Source organism: Scedosporium apiospermum, assembly GCF_000732125.1.
Source record: "Scedosporium apiospermum strain IHEM 14462 chromosome Unknown SEQ_SAPIO_0132, whole genome shotgun sequence".
Taxonomy (NCBI): domain Eukaryota; kingdom Fungi; phylum Ascomycota; class Sordariomycetes; order Microascales; family Microascaceae; genus Scedosporium; species Scedosporium apiospermum.
In genome coordinates, this window is record NW_015971833.1 from 105,865 (window position 1) to 123,629 (window position 17,765).

General features: G+C 53.7%; 5 protein-coding genes and 1 pseudogene across 5 annotated transcripts; 4 read left to right on the plus strand and 2 right to left on the minus strand.

Annotated features, from left to right (window-relative positions):
- Positions 1–845: 845 nt before the first annotated feature.
- SAPIO_CDS8789 (uncharacterized protein) lies at positions 846–3,130 on the plus strand (the record flags this gene model as incomplete). The annotated part of the gene is made up of 2 exons (XM_016790347.1): positions 846–1,093; positions 1,459–3,130. The coding sequence occupies 2 exons, from the start codon at positions 846–848 to the stop codon at positions 3,128–3,130; spliced, it is 1,920 nt and encodes a 639-aa protein (XP_016639650.1).
- Positions 3,131–3,618: 488 nt separating this feature from the next.
- SAPIO_CDS8790 (Uncharacterized protein) lies at positions 3,619–4,750 on the minus strand (the record flags this gene model as incomplete). Its single annotated transcript, XM_016790348.1, has 2 exons — positions 3,619–4,437; positions 4,508–4,750. 2 exons carry the CDS (start codon positions 4,748–4,750, stop codon positions 3,619–3,621), a joined length of 1,062 nt encoding a protein of 353 aa, XP_016639651.1.
- Positions 4,751–5,933: 1,183 nt separating this feature from the next.
- On the plus strand, positions 5,934–7,098 carry SAPIO_CDS8791 (Oxidoreductase-like protein; the record flags this gene model as incomplete). The annotated part of the gene is made up of 3 exons (XM_016790349.1): positions 5,934–5,982; positions 6,036–6,518; positions 6,584–7,098. The coding sequence occupies 3 exons, from the start codon at positions 5,934–5,936 to the stop codon at positions 7,096–7,098; spliced, it is 1,047 nt and encodes a 348-aa protein (XP_016639652.1).
- Positions 7,099–8,014: 916 nt separating this feature from the next.
- On the plus strand, positions 8,015–10,774 carry SAPIO_CDS8792 (Beta-mannosidase-like protein; the record flags this gene model as incomplete). The annotated part of the gene is made up of 3 exons (XM_016790350.1): positions 8,015–8,521; positions 8,595–9,418; positions 9,484–10,774. The coding sequence occupies 3 exons, from the start codon at positions 8,015–8,017 to the stop codon at positions 10,772–10,774; spliced, it is 2,622 nt and encodes an 873-aa protein (XP_016639653.1).
- A 707-nt stretch (positions 10,775–11,481) lies between these two features.
- Positions 11,482–12,606, minus strand: SAPIO_CDS8793 (annotated as a pseudogene; the record flags this gene model as incomplete).
- A 3,827-nt stretch (positions 12,607–16,433) lies between these two features.
- Positions 16,434–17,418, plus strand: SAPIO_CDS8794 (Uncharacterized protein; the record flags this gene model as incomplete). The annotated part of the gene is made up of 2 exons (XM_016790351.1): positions 16,434–16,695; positions 16,772–17,418. 2 exons carry the CDS (start codon positions 16,434–16,436, stop codon positions 17,416–17,418), a joined length of 909 nt encoding a protein of 302 aa, XP_016639654.1.
- Between the last annotated feature and the right edge of the window lie 347 nt (positions 17,419–17,765).

Here is a 17,765-nt window from a genome sequence, read left to right on the forward strand (position 1 = left end):
GGAGTGGCTAGTATTATTGGAGACGACATGTACTTGGGATCCACACCGTTAGTGCCACAGTCCCAAGTCAGGCTGGCATCGCGATTCTGGAAAAGGTGGCTCCCTTTTTGGCAGAGTCGTCGCAATGTTAGGGCCGTGAGGAGTGATTGGGGGGGTGTGTGGGAATGGAGGATGGGTGGTGAACATTTCGGATCCATGATGGCGGAATCTGGGGAAAGAGTGGAGATGATTGTGAGGGATTGCACTAGTGTAATTGGAAAGAGGGACAAGAGAATATGATGACAATGCATTAAAAAGAGGCGTGCCTCAGTTTAGTAGATCAGTTGTATCTTTTCCAATTCAAGCTCGGACGGCCTCGAAGAGAATAGCGAGACCTTACGGCAGATGCACGTTTGCTATAGCCTATGGTTACCCTTCACCACCCACTAGTTCATTGTCAATCCCAAATGGACGACTGGATCTTCGCATCTCACGCCGTGCTCTCGCTTGCGCTTCTCCACCCACTGGAGGATTAGTGCCGAGATAGCGTCACTCGCGATGCGGAGAAGGATCCATAGGTCTCCACACCACCTTCCCTGAACTAGCGACCCCGGATTGTACCCATGCACGCACACCTCTTGGGGCGACCCGATACTCCGATAAATAGGAGACTCTCCTCCCCAGTCTCTTCTTCTCGTTCGCCAACAGTTCTGGGCCGTCACGTTATTTTTTTTTTTTTTTTTTACCTTCCGATTTCTTGGTCCGTCAGGCCCACTTATCCGCACCGCCTGATAGGGCGAAACTAGACCCTCTACCGACCGCCGCTCTTCGCGCACAATCACGCTCCCCGGACAGTTCGGTCGGCTATGTTCTCGCCGAAGACTCAGTACGCCATAGCATCGCCCATAAATGTCCGGCCAGCGGGAGGTTCGCCGCTCCTGAAGCGGAGCCGATCAGGCGCACCCAAGACAACCTACCCGAAGAAGCGGGTCAACGTGGCGTGTGAGGTGTGTCGGTCGAGGAAGACGAAGTGTGACGCTGCGAGGCCGTCGTGCTCGTTCTGTGCCGACATTGGCGCTGAGTGCGTCTACCGGCGGTCCGAGCAGAACGTTAGGTATGTGCGCCCGTGCGTGTGGAGCGAGAGCAACAGCTCTGGAACGGTCTTCCTTCACCCCCAGACCCCCTCACGCTGATTTCTGAACTTTTGGGTCCGGGGATACGCTGCCCTCGCCTCACCCCCGTCCGAGCCGCTTGGGTCTAGTCATCCGTTCTAGTCTCACCCATTTCTCCTGCATGCTAACTCCCCTCCCCCCACTACCACACTTGCCAAAGGCCGTGAATCTGAAAGAAGATGTGGAGGTGAAATCAGAGCGCAGGTAACTTGCAACACCGTATTGGTCCTCGCAAGGCGAGCTCAATTCACGATTATTCTCGTGACAAATATTTCGCTCCCTCCTTGATTCTAACATATGGGACTAGACCCGATGAGCTGCCCGACGCACGACCAAGTGTAACAAACCATCAGCCTCAGGAATTAGATGGACTCGATGTCGTTTCTCGCCTAGAACGGATCGAGAGCCTCCTCAGACAGGTCACGTCGCCGCGTGACCACGTCTCCTTCGCCACCGGGGCCCTGGGCATTTTCCACGACGAGGATCAGCACCTGATCCCGTCACCTCGGAGCTTGGACGAGTCACTCGCTCTCGCCCGCCCGGCTCACGCTCCAAATTTTACTATTGGATTTGACCTATCCGGACTATCTCGCCTCTCGAACCAGGAGAGCCCCGAGGAGCTGCTGCCACTCCGCAATGACAACTTTGAGCGCCTCCTCGATTTGCAGCTCTGCCACGACGGGGACATCTTTCGCGGGGGCTTCGTAGAGCTCGAGTCGCTTGATCTCGGACGTCGGCGGTGTTGGCAGCTCCTGCAATTCTTCTTGAAAGATGTGTTACCGTGGTGCCCCATCATCGACCAGGCCGATTGCTCGGACATCGTGTCGCGGACAGTCGAGTCCGGCTTCGACGCGCAGTCCCTCGACACTTGTCTGGTACTATTTATCCTTGCCGTCGGGTCGTTTGCCCAAGACAGCCTTCACCTCGAGGACGACCCGTCGATGTTTCCCGGGGTGGGGTACTTCCGCGCCGCCTGCCAGATCGTCGACGCCGACAGGTTGAACACCAACACTATTCGTTATGTGCAGTGTCAGATCCTTATGTCATTCTACCTATTGTACTGTCTACGCCCGTTGCTGGCCCACGAGGCCATCCAGAAGGCGTCGATGAAGGTCATCGTCCTGCTCCAGCTGCACAGCCGCCTACAAGCGGACCCCGTTTACCGCCAGCAGTGCCTCCGCGCCTACTGGACCTGCTACCTCATTGAGCACGAGCTGCAGATCTACATCCCCTGGAGCTCGCAGATCCTCCAGGGCTTCAACGAGGACATGCCGCTGCCGCTCAGCGACTACGACGAGCCCGGCATCTACTGGTTCCTCGCCGAGATCACGTTCCGCCGCATCTTCTCGCGACCCGGCGGTTGTCTGGGCTGGAACCAGATGTTCGTCATCTGCGAGCCCGTCGTCGCACGCGAGGTTTCCCAACAGTTGTCGTTCTGGCACGCCGGCCTCCCCCACCCCATCAAGTTCCATCTTGATGAGCGGCCGCACATGCGCCCGCTCCTCGACCCCCACAAGGTGTTCTTGCGGGCCCAGTACTACGCCATCCAGGCCACCATATTCTGGCCCTACGTGATCCGCATGCTCACGTCACCGCCCCCCTACGATCTGCCGATTCCTACCCCGCCTGCTACAGCCGCCGCCGGCGCCCCAGAGGAGGAGGAGGCCTACCGCATTGAGGGCCTCGCGCGCAAATCGCTTAGTTTCGCCGTCCTACACCAGTACGCCGTCGAGCCGCTCATGCAGAACCGCCACCTCTTGCTCCTCGCGGACCTCACGGGCTTGGGGTCCATCTCGATGCTGCTGCTCTGTGCGTATGGCGTCGACAGGTTGCGGAGCATTCAGCCCGAGGCCATGGACGAGGCCATCCTCATCGGGTACAAGTGCCTCAGGGTGTGGGAGGCGAACCCGGAGCTGAAGTCTAGGGTGGAGAAGATGGAGAGGTTGATGAGGGCAAAAGGTATCGGGGACTTCGTATAGCTCGATCTTTTTTTTTTTTTTTTTTCTTTTTTTGGCTGCCTTGTCTTGCTCACGGCGTTTTGTATTATGGGCCTGGGCTATGTTCATCGGGTTACGGTAATCAGGGGGTATTGGACAGTCTTTGAAGTTGGGTATGTAGGTTTTCTAGAGCATGACGCTTGGGGAGTTAGGCCGGGATCATGGTGGGAGTTTATCGGACAAGGTAGGGTCAAGTATGGAGACTAGTTGATTTGAGTCTGTAGTCAATTCAAGGGAGAATAGGCTATCTCACATCGCAGACGTCCCTTGTTGACTAAATATCTAGTCCACTACAAAGCTTGAAGACTCTCGGCGTACGGGATAATCAAACTGGAATTGAACGAATGAAGAATTACACATTGGTAAAAACACTATATGCCTGTTGTCATATAATAACATGCGAAACCCACCTAACCACGCACGCACAAAGGACAAAAAGAATCAATCTGCAAACATAAGGCTACCCAAAGCTATTCGTCGTCCGCCTTAAATACGAAGCCCATGGAGACGTCCTTGGGCAGCATGGCGAGGTAACCCTTGTTGTCGCTGCTAAAGTTGGGGTTGAACTTGATGGTCTTGTGGTCCACGTCGGCTGGGACGAAATGCGCCCAGTACTGCACAGGACTAACTTCACGGTTAGCCCACGAGTCGACGAGGCTGCTCGTGGCCTCGGGCAAGACGACCTTTGCCGGGCACTGGTACCATGAGGGGGTGTGGACGAAGGCGAGCATGATGCGCGGGTCGGGGGTGGGGTTGGCGAGTCCTGCGTGCCAGAGGCGCAGGTCGCGCAGGACGACGGAGCCCTTCTTGACGGTGGGCTGGACGGGCGGAGCGTAGGCGCGACGCTGCTCGAGGAGCTCGTCGCGGATGCCAAACTCGGACTCGAGGGTGTTGTCATAGATGCCGTGGCGGCCGTCGCCGTTGTCGGCGTCCGGGTCCACAGGATGGCCGTTGCGGTGGTCGTGGAAGCTCGTGTCGCGATGTGATCCGAGCCAGAGCTCCGTGGACCCGTTGGCGGGCGACACGTCGATGAGGTAGTAATTGGTGACGATGGCGAAGGGGAACTGGGCGTGGTTGAAGGTGAGGTCGGCGTGCACGCGTTGGCGCGCGCCGTTGAAGCCGCCTAGAGCCGTGTTGCCGTTAACGTAGTTGACGCGAGGTTTGGGACCCAGCATGAAGGAGAGGACGGTGGCGGCGGGTTGGTTGGCCCATATGTCGGTGTACATGAGGTCAGGGGTTAGAGGGGGCCCTTGAGACATGTTGCCGGTGGGAGCGCCGTCGGGGGAATTCTAGGAGTCAGTTAATGCCCGGTCCTGGTGAACACTGCCACCTAGAGAAATGGGGAAGAAGCATGCTTACATCGTTGAAATGAGTGGTGGGCAGCTCGGCCATGGCCTCAGCCTCGCTGCTGAGGATTTCGTTTAGTTTGTCACAGTGCTCCACGTCCACAGCGTTCTCGAGAACCACGAGGCCATCGCGGTGCAAGGCAGAGATAGCCTCGGCGATATGCTCCTCAGTGATGATGCCGCTAGTGCGTTCCTTGTCGGAGAGTCGCACGACATGCGGCTCCTGGAATTGGAGGGCGGCTCTGGCGGCGGGCATCGTCAAAGTAGGGGGATGAAGAGAATGGAATCTGGCAAAATAGGGGGCAAGGTGATGATATGGTTTTTGGATGCGTAGTCTTTGGCCGTATTAAAATTATTGGGGATTGTGTTGTGAAGATGATTTTGAAGACTGATTGATAAGGACCGGCAACAGATGATATATATAAAGTGACGAGAAGACTTGCGTGGGTACGGAGGACTCAAAATCAGGCCATTACTGGGCACTACTGGAAGCCGGGTGAGATCATGGGAAACCAGTTCTAGAAAGATCAAGGCACGGGGGTTTCTGCTCAATGTACGGGCTGTTCTAACAAAGTGGTTGAGCGCCGGGGTTGGCTGAACACAGAGGCTTCTTACGCCGCTTACTTAGCTTCTCCGCACTACTTAATCTAAGACTCGGTAACATCACGGAGTAAACTAGTCCAAGAGCCCGCGTGGACGGTTCTAATGATGGACCGAGCTATATGAGGTGGATATTAGAGCGGAAACTGCCATGCGGATCGATAATCTGGGGAGCCATCGAGAAATGGCAAATGATGATAAAGCTGCCGCCCGACCCGACATGGCGAGAGGGTAGGTTGCGGGGTGAAGTGGGTGTGTCAACAAGGGGATGTGCGGGGAGACCTTTACGGAATGGTTCCGATCCGAAAGGCCGACACTCCGGGGGGATAGCTTTGACAGCATGCCAAGCCCACCAAGATGAGTGGATCCGCTTGAGATGATGCAGGCGGCCTCAAGCATTGAAAGCTAAGGACTGAACATGTTAATCTCGGCTCCTTGTGAACTTACGAATGGCGATTCCAAGCTTTCTCGAGCATGAGTCTGGTGTTTCACGGCCCTTAGCAGTCAGCCCCGGGACTGGAGTTAGGGGCCGTAGCCCTTTACAGAGAAAAAGAAGAGGAAGCAGTTGAGCCGATCCGACAGAAACGGTGCTAGCAGAAGAAGCTAGATAAAGGTTAGATTTCAGGGACCCTGTTCTTGGGGAAGCCAAGCAGGCTCGCGGAGGGTGTCATTCATGTCGAAGGAACTGCTTGCATGCGGAGAAGCTCATCTCTGTGCTCTCTTCCCTTATTTACTATCTCTATTTCACGGAAAATATCTCGAGTTGTGCAAGAGAACATTTGTTCCAGAGTCAGTCAAGTTGACGCCTTGAAGTGCATTACCACGCCCAGATCTCGACAATGACAATCGGAATTGCTATCCTCGGAGCGGGCATATTCGCCCGGGAAGGTATGCAGGCATCATCTAAAAACCTCCGTTCAACTCCTGCTAATCCACCTCAGAGCACTACCCCGCCATTGAAGCGTGCGAGTTCTTCTCCCTCAAGGCCGTCTACTCGCGCTCCCAAAAGTCAGCTTCGACGCTCGCCTCTAGCGCCAAAGCCAAGGTAGACGTCTACTCGGACGACTCCTCCGCTGACAAGACGCTCGACGCACTTCTCTCCCGCAGTGATATCCATGCTGTTACCGTAGCCGTGCCAATCCCCAGCCAGCCCTCTGTGATCAAGAAGGCCATCGCTGCGGGTAAGCACGTCCTCAGCGAGAAGCCCATCGCCAAGGATCTTGCAACAGCGAGAGAGCTCATTGAATGGTACAAGGACATCAAAGCGCCGCGGCCTATATGGGGCGTCGCGGAGAATTTTAGGTTCTTAGAGTCGGTCACGTATGCGACAGAGCAGATTAGGGCCATCGGGGGCGAGATCGTGACGTTTAGCTTCAGCTTGTACGCTCTTGTCAAGGATGATGACAAGTACTTCAACACAGACTGTGCGTCTTAGGAAGGAAGAACTAGACAGATTCCCTTTGAGAAACGGTCGCTAACTGAGAACTAGGGCGCAAGATTCCTGACTACCAAGGCGGGTTCCTCCTTGATGGCGGCGTGCACTTCGTGGCAGGCATCCGCTCCTTCCTCGCTGCCGCGGGCCAGGAGGTCAAGCAGCTCTCTGCGCGGACGTCGCTGATCCAAGAGAAGCTCCCACCAGTCGACACAGTCCATGGTCTGCTGACTACAGGCAGTGGCCGAAGTGGCACGTTCTGCGTTTCTTTTGGCACCGAGTTTAAATCTGACTTCTGCATCGAGCTGGTCACCACTAAGGGCGCCGTCCGGCTCACGCCTGTCGAAGTAACCACTACGAAGCAAGGGACTGACGGTGAGAAGGCCGAGGAGAAGAAGATTTTCGAGTTTAGTGTCGGAGTCAAGCCAGAGATTGTGGCGTTTGCCAAGAGTATTCAGAAAGGCGAGGTCGACCCAAGACAGACGCCGGAGCAGGGCTACAAGGACTTGGAGATTCTACAGGGGCTCTTGGAATCGGGCGAGTGTTCTGGTGCCATTAAGACGTTTAATTAGATCAATCTCGTATACTTAGATGAGAAGAGATGGCTATGTCTGTGGATAGAATGGAATCTTGACGAATTCCTATATAAGTACTACTTACAGTTTGTTTCCCGTACCTCGAAGTTGTAAATGATGTTTGTAACGCAATTAATGCCGCCTCGACCTCAATCCCCTCCTCCCTTCCCGAATATTAAATATATTTAATCTTAGAGAATAAGAGACGGGAGAAAATGCTCAGGTAAGGCTCTCCTCCCTTCTCTTGCTTCCAGAGCCCTGCGTCGGATTTGACACCCGGCAATCTCCCGTTTTTGCCTTCGTTCACCGAAGCGACAGCTTTCTGCCAGATTCCAGGGTTTGCATATATTCAAATAGCAAGCACCCGACACTCCGATCCCCACCCTCCGGGTGTGTATGCGCCGCCAAACTAGTGTAATGCAGTGCCCGGGCCCTTTTTGTTGCTAAAGTCATGTCTCCACTTGCGATCCCCCGCCTCTCCAATTCTCAAGCTAAATTCTGCGCCAGCTCTGCGACCATGTCCCCGCGTGGTCAAGTTCAAGCTCGGGCTTGAGTTGAGGGGCGTCGGACTCTATTTCTCGTCCCGGCGAATTTCAAATGCTATCTCTGAGTTTCAAGGCTGATTCCAAGCTATCTGTAGTCTTCTTGGTTGTGACTCGGGTTCTCGACCTGCCGGAAGCCGGGCCCTCCAACCCGACGCTGCTACGACGAACAGGGAGAAACCTAGCATAAACATCACCTATTCTGTACTTTAGAGGACCCCTCCCTGCTCACGTTGTGTTTACCGCAACACGGCAGCTCTAAAATGTCCTCCCCGTTCTCTCATCTGTCTTTCGCTTCTCCTTCACCACTGTCGCTACGCTCTCGCGTTCCCTCATCTTTCACCCCGACTGCGTGACGAAATAAGCAAGCCATGGCCAGAAAGCAGCACTACCTGACGGCATGGGAATGGCGCGCCGGTGACACAAACGGTATCTGCCAGGCCGATTCGCTCAAGGAGTGGAAGGCCGTGGCCTCCTTCCCCTCCGTCGTGCAGATGGAGCTCGCCGCCCACAAACTCATCCCCGACTACAAAATTGGTGAGAATGAGCGCGCGATACAATGGGTCGGGGAGGTCGACTGGGAATACAGGACCTCGTTCGCCACGCCCGAAGTCCAGGGAAACATCGATCTCGTCTTCGAGGGCCTAGATACCGTCGCCACTGTCACGCTCAACGGCACCGAGATTCTCAAGAGCGACAACATGTTTATCCCCGCACGCGTGCCTGTGAAGGAGCATCTCAAGCCCGCCGGTGAAGCCAATGAGCTGCACATTGTGTTCGAGAGCCCCGTCAAGGCGGGAAAGGTCTTGGAGGGCAAGTACGGCGAGCGCAAGTCTATGATGCGGGACAGGAAGCGCATGCACCTCCGAAAGGCTCAGGTACGTTCAAACTTAGCCCACCTTTACCATGATAGTGAGAATCAAGACTTCTGACTTTGGACGGTGGGTACAGTGTCACTGGGGCTGGGACTGGGGCCCGGTCGTGCTTACCTCCGGGCCTTATCTGCCCGTCTACCTAGACGTCTACGAGACTAGGATCGACTCCGTGCAGGTACGAACTACCCTGAAGAGGGATCATTCGGCGAGTCTTGCCACGACCATCATTGAAGCCGTGAACGCCAAGGAAGGGACCTCGGCTAAGGTGACCGTGACCGAGGGCACCTCCGAGATAGGAACGGGTACTACCACCCTCGACGCATCGGGCAAAGGCCTCGTTTCACTCGACATCAAGTCACCTAAGCTCTGGTGGCCCAGCGGCCAAGGCGATCAGAACCTATATACCGCCCACGTCGCTCTCGTGTCATCCGATCAACAGACGGTTGATGAAACCTCGACACGCTTCGGCATCCGCACTGTTGAGCTCATCCAAACCCCTTTGAAAGATGAACCCGGCACTACCTTCATGTTCCGCGTCAATGGCCGCGACATCTTCACTCAGGGCGGCGACTGGATCCCCGCGGATAATCTGTTGCCCACCATCATGCGCGAGCGTTACTTCGACTGGATGCGCCTCGCCAAGTTCAACAACCTGAACATGATCCGCGTGTGGGGCGGCGGCATCTACGAGACCGACGACTTCTTCGACGCCTGCGACGAGAACGGACTGCTCGTGTGGCACGACTACGCCTTTGCCTGCGGGGACTGGCCCATACATGACGAGTACATTGAGAGTGTGAAGAAGGAGGCCGTGGTTCACACTAAGAGGATGCGGAATCACCCGTCCTTGGCGCTCCTTTGTGGCGGCAACGAGGATTTCATGTTGAATGACTGGGACAAGTAGGTGATCCCCACCCGAGCCTCACTCAATGCCTTGTCCTATACTAATGAGACGCTCCCCACAGGGTTGAATACGACCACGACGACCTCGTTGGACCCTTTGACAACACCAACTTCCCCCAACGCAAAATATTCCTTGATGTCCTCCCCAAGGTCGCCAAGGAACACTGTCCCGACGTTGCCTACTGGGCCAATTCGCCATGGGGCGGCCGGACGGCGAACGACACTACCGTCGGCGACATCCACCAATGGTCCGTGTGGCATCTCGAACAGCTGCCGTACCAGGAGTACAAGAACGTCAGCGGCCGCTTCGTGTCCGAGTTTGGCATGCACGGCTTCCCCATCAAGCGCACCGTCGACCACTTCACGCGCGGCGCCCGGCCCGAGGAGCGACACCCGCAATCGCGCCTCATCGACTGCCACAACAAGGGCCACGGCGCCCACACGCGTATCGCGCGCTATCTCGCCGAGAACTTTCGCTTCGACATGACGTCGCTCGACAACTTCGTATACTCGTCGCAGCTCATGCAGTCCGAGGCCTACGGCTACGCCCTGCGCTCGTGGAAGCGCCTGTTCAACGGCGAGGGCGAGCAGAAATGCGCCGGCGCCATCATCTGGCAATTCAATGACATCTACCCTGTCACCTCGTGGGCGTACGTCGACTACTTTCTCCGGCCCAAACCCGCCTTTTACACCATCCGCCGCGAGTTCGCCCCCGTCACCGTCGGCGTCGAGAGGAAACCCGCCACGCGCTGGGTCGACGAGGATAAGGCCAATGCGTCGGTCGTCCCCAGCTTCGAAATCTTCGCGCACAACACGTCGTCCGAGGAGGTCGTCTGCGATCTCGTGCTGCGGGCGTACGACTTTGCGTCGGGTCAGTATACCGAGCTCGGGGACGCCACCAAGCGCACCGTCTCGCTCAAGGCCGGGCGAAATACCGAAATCCGGACCCTGAAAAGTGTCCCCTCATGGACCGAAGACACGCTCGTCGTGCTGGAAGCCACCCTCGTTAGCGGTTCCGGCAAGGAGCTCGCTCGCTTCGTCGACTGGCCCGAGCCGTACCGCTACCTCTACTGGCCCACCGGCACCAACCTATCTGTGACTGTGACCGACGCCGCGGAGAACTCCGAGGGCTGGGAGAGTATTGTCACTGTGTCTTCTGAGCAGGCGCTCAAAGGCGTATGGTTGGAGCCCGTGTACGACGGGAGCGAGAAGGAGGAGGACCCGGAGCCTTTGTGGGAGGACAATATGGTAGATCTGCTACCGGGAAGCGAGAGGGCTCTCAGGGTCAAGGGGCTGAAGGGACGAAAAGTGCATGGGAGGTTCTTGGCGGACTGGGAGGTAAAGAGGGAGTAGATAGAAGGATGAGTTTGTGCATGGCTCCATTGTTGTAGAGTATCGCAGGCAACTTGTACGCATCCATGCATCGAATTACCCAGTCAATATTCGGGCTAACGATGGCACCAGAGATGCCAAACTCCATTCAGCCATCGCCATGAACCGGAGACTAGGTTAGAGTCCGAGAAAATAGACGAGGTTGGACATCCACAGAGCTGATCAATTCAACACGAGTCGCGTGATGCCTGAATATTTGGGTCCAAAGCCCCTGTCAAAGCAGTAGTCGTATATCTTAGAGCCGGCTGGGCGCTTGCTAAATTTATTACTGTGGTAACGAGGACATGCAGCCTTGAGAATTCTGTTCCTGTTTTGCCTTCATCTCTGTTTGAGCTTATCAAGAGATCCAAGCCAGTGGGCCTTGAGCTTGACACGGTAGACCCTTTCAAATACTTGACACACGGTTCTATTAGTATTATTCAAACTGTACTCTATTTGCGTGATTAGGTGTTCTACTCCCAGCTTTTAAATCTTAGCAGCCTTCGTTGATAGTTAGGACTACAACTGGGAGTTGCGGATCTTCTAATTTCTTGTCATGCAGGGCCCTTGTTAGTCCCAACGGAATGAGACAGCATGACGAGAGCCTAGATTTCACACATGTATTATTTTGGGTCCCCAGAGTTATTAATTGTTATATTGAGTATATCTCAACCCCCGAGGAAACTGTATCAGATGCTGTAGTCGATCTTGGCGCCGACCAAAGACTCTAGCAGAGGAGATCGTTGAAACCCGAGCCTCGGATCACCGGAAATGAAGTTCATGGGGAAGCCAATGTCGAAGTCTTGGATGTTCTCGATCTGGCTGATTTGCTCATCAGTCAACCGGATGCTCAACGCTGCAATGTTGTTCTGAAGATGTTCAACTTTCCGGCCACCAATGAGGGGGATGACGTTGACGTTCTTGGCCTTTTGTCTAACATAGGCGAGAGCAATCTGCTGGATGCTGTCGATTCCGTGCTCCTCCGCAATCTTCTCCAAAGCTGCGCTGACTTTGCGAGCTTGCTCGGTCTGCCCTGCACTGCGGCCTCCCTCGTGGTTTTTCGCACGCTCCTCGAGCTGTTTCGTGGTTTGCAGCTGAGCTCCACCAAGTACACCCCACGGGCAGAGCGCCATGCCGAAATGGCGCGCCATGGGGATGATGTCCCTTTCGAAGTCACGTTCCATCAAGCTCCAGCGACCCTGATAAACGGAGAACTGGGTTTTACCCTGAGACTTGGCGTATGTGTTTGCGGCGGATACTATCCAAGCGGGACAATCCGAGGCACCCAGGTAGAGCACTTTGCCTTGCTGGACAAGGATGTGGAGAGCGTCCATGACTTCTTCAATGGAGGTCGACCAGTCCCACCAGTGGATGTAGAGAAGGTCGATATAATCCGTTTGGAGCTTGCGAAGAGAATCATTGACGGATAAATAAAGCGACTTTCTGTGATTTCCTCCGTAGTTCACCGTCTTGCCGAAACCCAGCCGGTGCGAGACGTAATTGTTCGTGAATTTTGTCGCCAAGAACATGAGATCTCGGTTCTTCCGGCTGGCCATCCACCTGCCGATATATTCTTCTGACTGCTCGTTTTGGTAGCCATTGGCAGTGTCGATGAAATTCCCCCCCGCATCTGCGAAAGCATCGAGGAGCTTGTAAGATTGCTCCTCGTTCATGGAACCCAATAAACCCTGCCATGCCTCTCCCAGGGACATAGCCCCAAGTGCAAGCGGGGATACACGGACACCAGCGGTGCTGGAAAGAATTCGATAACGACCGAGCTCGGTCTTGGGCTCTGGCGGGGTTGGGAAAGCCATATCTGCTCGTGCGTTTTTCTTTTTGGAAGTAAAAGAGGTGATGTGAAGTGTTCAGTGGCCAGTTGGTGATGATGCAGTTGTCATGAATGTCTTAACAAAAAGGCAGTGGCTTCTTCTCCCTAATTTATACCTGAGTTCTGTGGAATATTGTCCAGTCGTGACACTCAATTAGCCGGAGATAAAAATAAACTTCGACGTCTCAATCACCTGGTTTGCGGGTTTTGGGCGAGCTTACATTCGGATTTAAGTTAAATAATAATTTTTATCTAAGGCATCGCCGTCCCATCCGAGTCGTCCGTTTGCATGTCAGCCATGTGCAGGAACCCGCTCGGTGCCCATGCGCGCGTCTATCACACAAGAGCATGGTCCTCATGCTAAGCTCAGGCATGTTCACTTTAGCAGAGAAACTTCACCGTCTGATCCACATGGGTTGTGCTCCATTAACATTAATAATCCGGCGTCAACATGTTATCTCCATTTTCAAACTCCGATAGTGCAGGGGGTCGGAGCTTGTTGCGCCACAGCATCAGAAACATGTCACCGATGACGTGGCTGATTTATTGGGTTGGTTTCAACGGGGAAAGTTTGATCTCCCGTCTGGGCGTAGGGGATTCAACCACAGCTGTCCTCCGCACGCCGTTTCTGTGGGTCGTGCTGGTCCGCACTCCACACGGTCCCCCACAAACAACACTATTCCAGAGGGTATTCATCAGCAGATGTGATTTCGATAGGTTGCTTCGATCGGGCCTAGCGCGTGGCTCAACAATTCAAGGGGACCGCTATTGCGCGTGCTTGATGAGCTTGAGAGGCCGTTCACGGCCAACAGCGTGGATTGCTTCGTCACTATCTAGTGAATGGACTACCGCAAGAGAAGCTGTACCTCAGGCCTATCGACTTTTGCTTTCAATCTATCGATTTTGTATGCAACGGAGAGATGAACCACGCCGTGCTTGCCGTTTTAGACCCAGCTGCACTCAGGACCCTCCGTCTGAAAGCGCTGAAGCGTCTCTTCGTCGATGGCAACACAGATATCCGCTTATTAGTACGAAGAGCCAGGATGTTTAGACCTTGAGTCTGGTCGGTACGGAAGCGCTTAGCTAATGGGCCGAGAGCTGATACGGAACTTGTAGAGTACGGCCAAGTCGCACCGCTTATCGACTTCCGAGAATTGAGATCGCCCCTGAACACGGCTAAAGTCGATTCCACAAGGTTCTCTGGTTACTTGGGAACTACAGTGGACATCTGTCGGAAGTCCTATCCCGTCGTCCAGAAAGCATGTTCTTCGAGAACGATTTGACCATCTCCGAAGAGGACTTTGAATCTAGCGGCAATCTCCCCTACTTTACTCCCTGCCTCGGAGGATATGGTCGAATCAGAGAAGATGGAGAGAAAAGGATGTAGTTGTCACGGAGATTTATATATGAAGCGAACCACGGTATGAAATTGACGTGGAGAGGGATTTTCGAGGCCAGTTTCGAGTCGAGGAGGGATAGCGACGCTGGACCGCATTATGCTCAGAGTCCTGGCTAGGCCTGCCCATATCGATCTGGTAGCTTGGGGAATCTCGATCTGGCCAGCCTATTTCACGGACTATTCAACAGCGCAATATAATATGATGTCGACCGAAGATCTGTTATCATACAAGTCACTAGTATTCACATGTCGAGAATTTAGTTGAAGAGCACGCATAATTTTTTCATCCGTCAGCTCTCAACGCCGGAGATGCCCTGCCCGCCCGCATGCATTTCTTTGGTATGCTGGGCTGGAGAGTGGGAAGATCCCTCAATGAACGACAATGGCTCGCTCGACCAGCCAGGCTAGGCCATGCTACCCAATGACATATCACGGCCCACTGCTTCCTGCAGATGTGAGGGAAGGAAAAAAGGGAAAGAAAAAACCACCTCCCGATGATATTATGATATGTTACTGTATTCCAATTCTTATCGTCGAGTTAGTTTATTCCCCATAGAAGGTCTAAAGACTCTGGGTTGCGAGGTACACAGACTTTTTAGGTCCACTCGCTCGAACTTTCTGGGGTAGTTACGAGGAAGTATACTCGGCTGTTGGGGCAGGAGTAGGAGCTGGTCGGTCGCTTTAGTGGCATTCAACCTTGTTGCGATGATCGCGTCGCGTTTGTCATCCATTGATTGATTTCTCTGGCTACGTCGGGACCCTGTCGGTGATACTGAGAGCTCGAAAGTGAGAGCGAAAGCATGGATGGAATTGACCGAGATTCTTTCTACGCCTCACTTTCCGTGGCCTCCATCATCTTGTGGAGAATTGGATATCTCCTAGAAAGGGCTTATTTGCGGACCGATCTTGAGGATTAAAGATGAAGAGATCTGCGGCAGACTGTACGCTCGTTGAGATCAGGTTCCGTCTTAATTCAGCTGAAATTGAAGGTTTGGGAGGCGTGGAAAGGGGGCGGTACATTGAACTCTCAGCCTTTGGCGGTGTTTAGGCAGCGAACGAAAATGCCCTCCCTGACAAACCAATTCGCCGGCTAAGAATCCCTCCAGCCCTTCATCCCAATGCTCTGCAGGGAATTGCACAATATTCTGCCTGATCTCCCAGGTTCCAATGGGGGCCTGACCAGGTCGGCTGTGCGCGGGGTGCGTCGGGGAGAAGATTTCCAGGCCCCAAAACGGTCACAAGAAGCAACCACAACGACGGGTGGCTCTCAGCGTCGTTCGAGGTACTAGTAGCCGTACCATGCGCGAGACTCCAATACACACTCTGGTTGGTGCCAGTCAAAATGCCTCAAATTCCAAAGGGTTGACATGACTATCACCTGTCCTGTCCGAGCCTATATTTGTGTAGCATTGACTCATTGTCATCCTCGTATTTGGAGAAATAGTCAAGATGCTTACAAAAGAAGATCAATTCTGTTCTCACTATCTTCGCGATTTTCAGGATAGAATTGTTCCGGTTTATCTATGGGTTAAGCAGGCAGTATTCGTAAATCCAAATGGAATGATTAATATGAGCCACAAGATACTGAAGGTGAAGAGTAGCTTCGAGCGTGAATCGATGTCAGGAGCCGCTCCGATCTTCCGATCTATGAATCATGGCACCCAATTAATTGTTCTCGTGCAGGAAACGAGAAGGGGAAATGTGCGCAGGGAGAATCCTATGAAGACTCATTCATACGCCCCTGCCAGGGGACTGTATAGAGTTTTACAGACGTAATTGACATCATCGTGTAAAAGAACATTTGAATCATCGTTACAAAGGAAGATGATGTCGACGGCTGTTGGCCCATAGCAGTCCATGTGTCTTCGTGTGAAGAATAAGTCGTCTGAGCGGAGTAAATCTGGTTTAAGAGGATTTAGAAGACTATGAACCGGTATCGGCAGGCACTTGCTTGGGCGAGCTGACGCTTGGATGCTCCGGAATTGCGGCATTTATGAGCTGTTCGATAACGGGATAAAGAAACGGAACGCACCTCGTAGAAACGCCACTTGTGACATAATCGGCTGTCTGGCTAGGCACCATCTTGCTTTTGGCTGGCCCCTTTCCCCAAAAAATACCTGAGTAACCCATTGGAGCGTAGTGTAAATTCCGTCCACTCCTGTTCCTTCCTAACGGCTAGAGTGAGGTCAATTGTGGAGCTCGCGGCCCACTGCCGTTTGTCCTTGCCACGCTTCGAAAATCTAGATTAGTTCGCAATAATGAGCGAAATCGTCCCCTCCCCTGCCTGTACCAGGATGACCCCCCGCACCCTACGCAGCAAAACCTTTTATAGACACTCATCTCCTATTGTACCTGTTGATCCTTCACGCTGCGACTTCGGAACTCCAATTCAATATACCTAGAACTAAACAGCCATGGCTCAGAACCCTCTCAAGATCGGCTATGTGCCGGAGCATTTCTCGACGCCCTTGTACTTTGCCAAGGCCCATTTCGGCCTTGATGCCGAGCTGGTCCCCTTCCCGTCCGGAACGGGTCACATGATTACTTCCATCCGCTCGGGGGAGATCGACGTCGGCATCGGGCTTACCGAGGGCTGGATTGCTGGACTGGGCAAGGAAGATGCCCCCGGAGATGGCGGCTACCGGCTCGTTGGAACCTACGTCAAGAGCCCACTGTGTGAGTTTCACTCCATATAAACCAGTCATTAAGCCCTTGGGTATTGGTGATGTGATAGCTTACAATCAGTTTACAGGCTGGGCTATCTCGACTGGTTCCTCCCGTCCTGAAATCACATCCGTTGAATCGTTGAAAGGCGGGAAGATCGGCGTCTCGAGAATAGGATCCGGCAGCTACGTCATGGGCTACGTCCTAGCCGACCAGCAGGGATGGCTTACGCCTTCCAACTCGGAACCCTTCTCCTCTACTGTCGTGCTCAACAATTTCCAGAACCTCCGCAATGCGGTCAATTCCGGAGAGGCTGACTTCTTCATGTGGGAGCACTTCACGTCCAAGAAGTACTATGACTCGGGTGAGATTCGCCGTGTCGGTGAGATTTACACGCCCTGGAGTAGCTGGAAGATCGTTGCCTCAACCAAACTTGTCAGCGACGACGGCTCAACCTTTGACCGGAGAGTGCAGGATCTGTTTGAGAAGTTGGACGAAGGTATTGCGCACTTCAGGGCCAACCAGGAGGAAGCTGTCAAGTACATCAGCACAAACTTGGACTACTCTGAGGAGGACGCTCGGGAGTGGTTGAAGACGGTGACGTTTGTGGAGAAGACTGAAGGTGTCGAGGCTAAGGTTGTGGAGGACTGTGTCTCCATTTTGCAGAAGGCTGGCGTTCTCGAAGCAGGAAAAGGAAGACAGCCTGCGGCTATGGTAGCTTCTCGTTCGTCATAGTTGACTTGCTAACTCCGTGACAATCTACTCTTGATTATTTTGTTCTGGGAAAAGAACGGTCGAGGATCAAGAAAGCTTCAATCACTCCAATAGAGATCCAAAATAGAGATAACTCTACTGTGAAGCTATATTAACTTACGTTTTGAGGGCAAGCCTTCTATTGTCGGGTTGGCATTTATAAACCGGAGGAAGGGGACCGAGAATACTCATTCCTCCCCCCATCCTAGCCCTGGATTTGCCGCCGGAGGGCAATATATGAATAAAACGGCTCACGGCTTTCATCGTATGCTCCAGCTCGTTTCAGCTCAAGATGAGGTCTCAATCTTGCACCCCCTGGCTAAAATAAC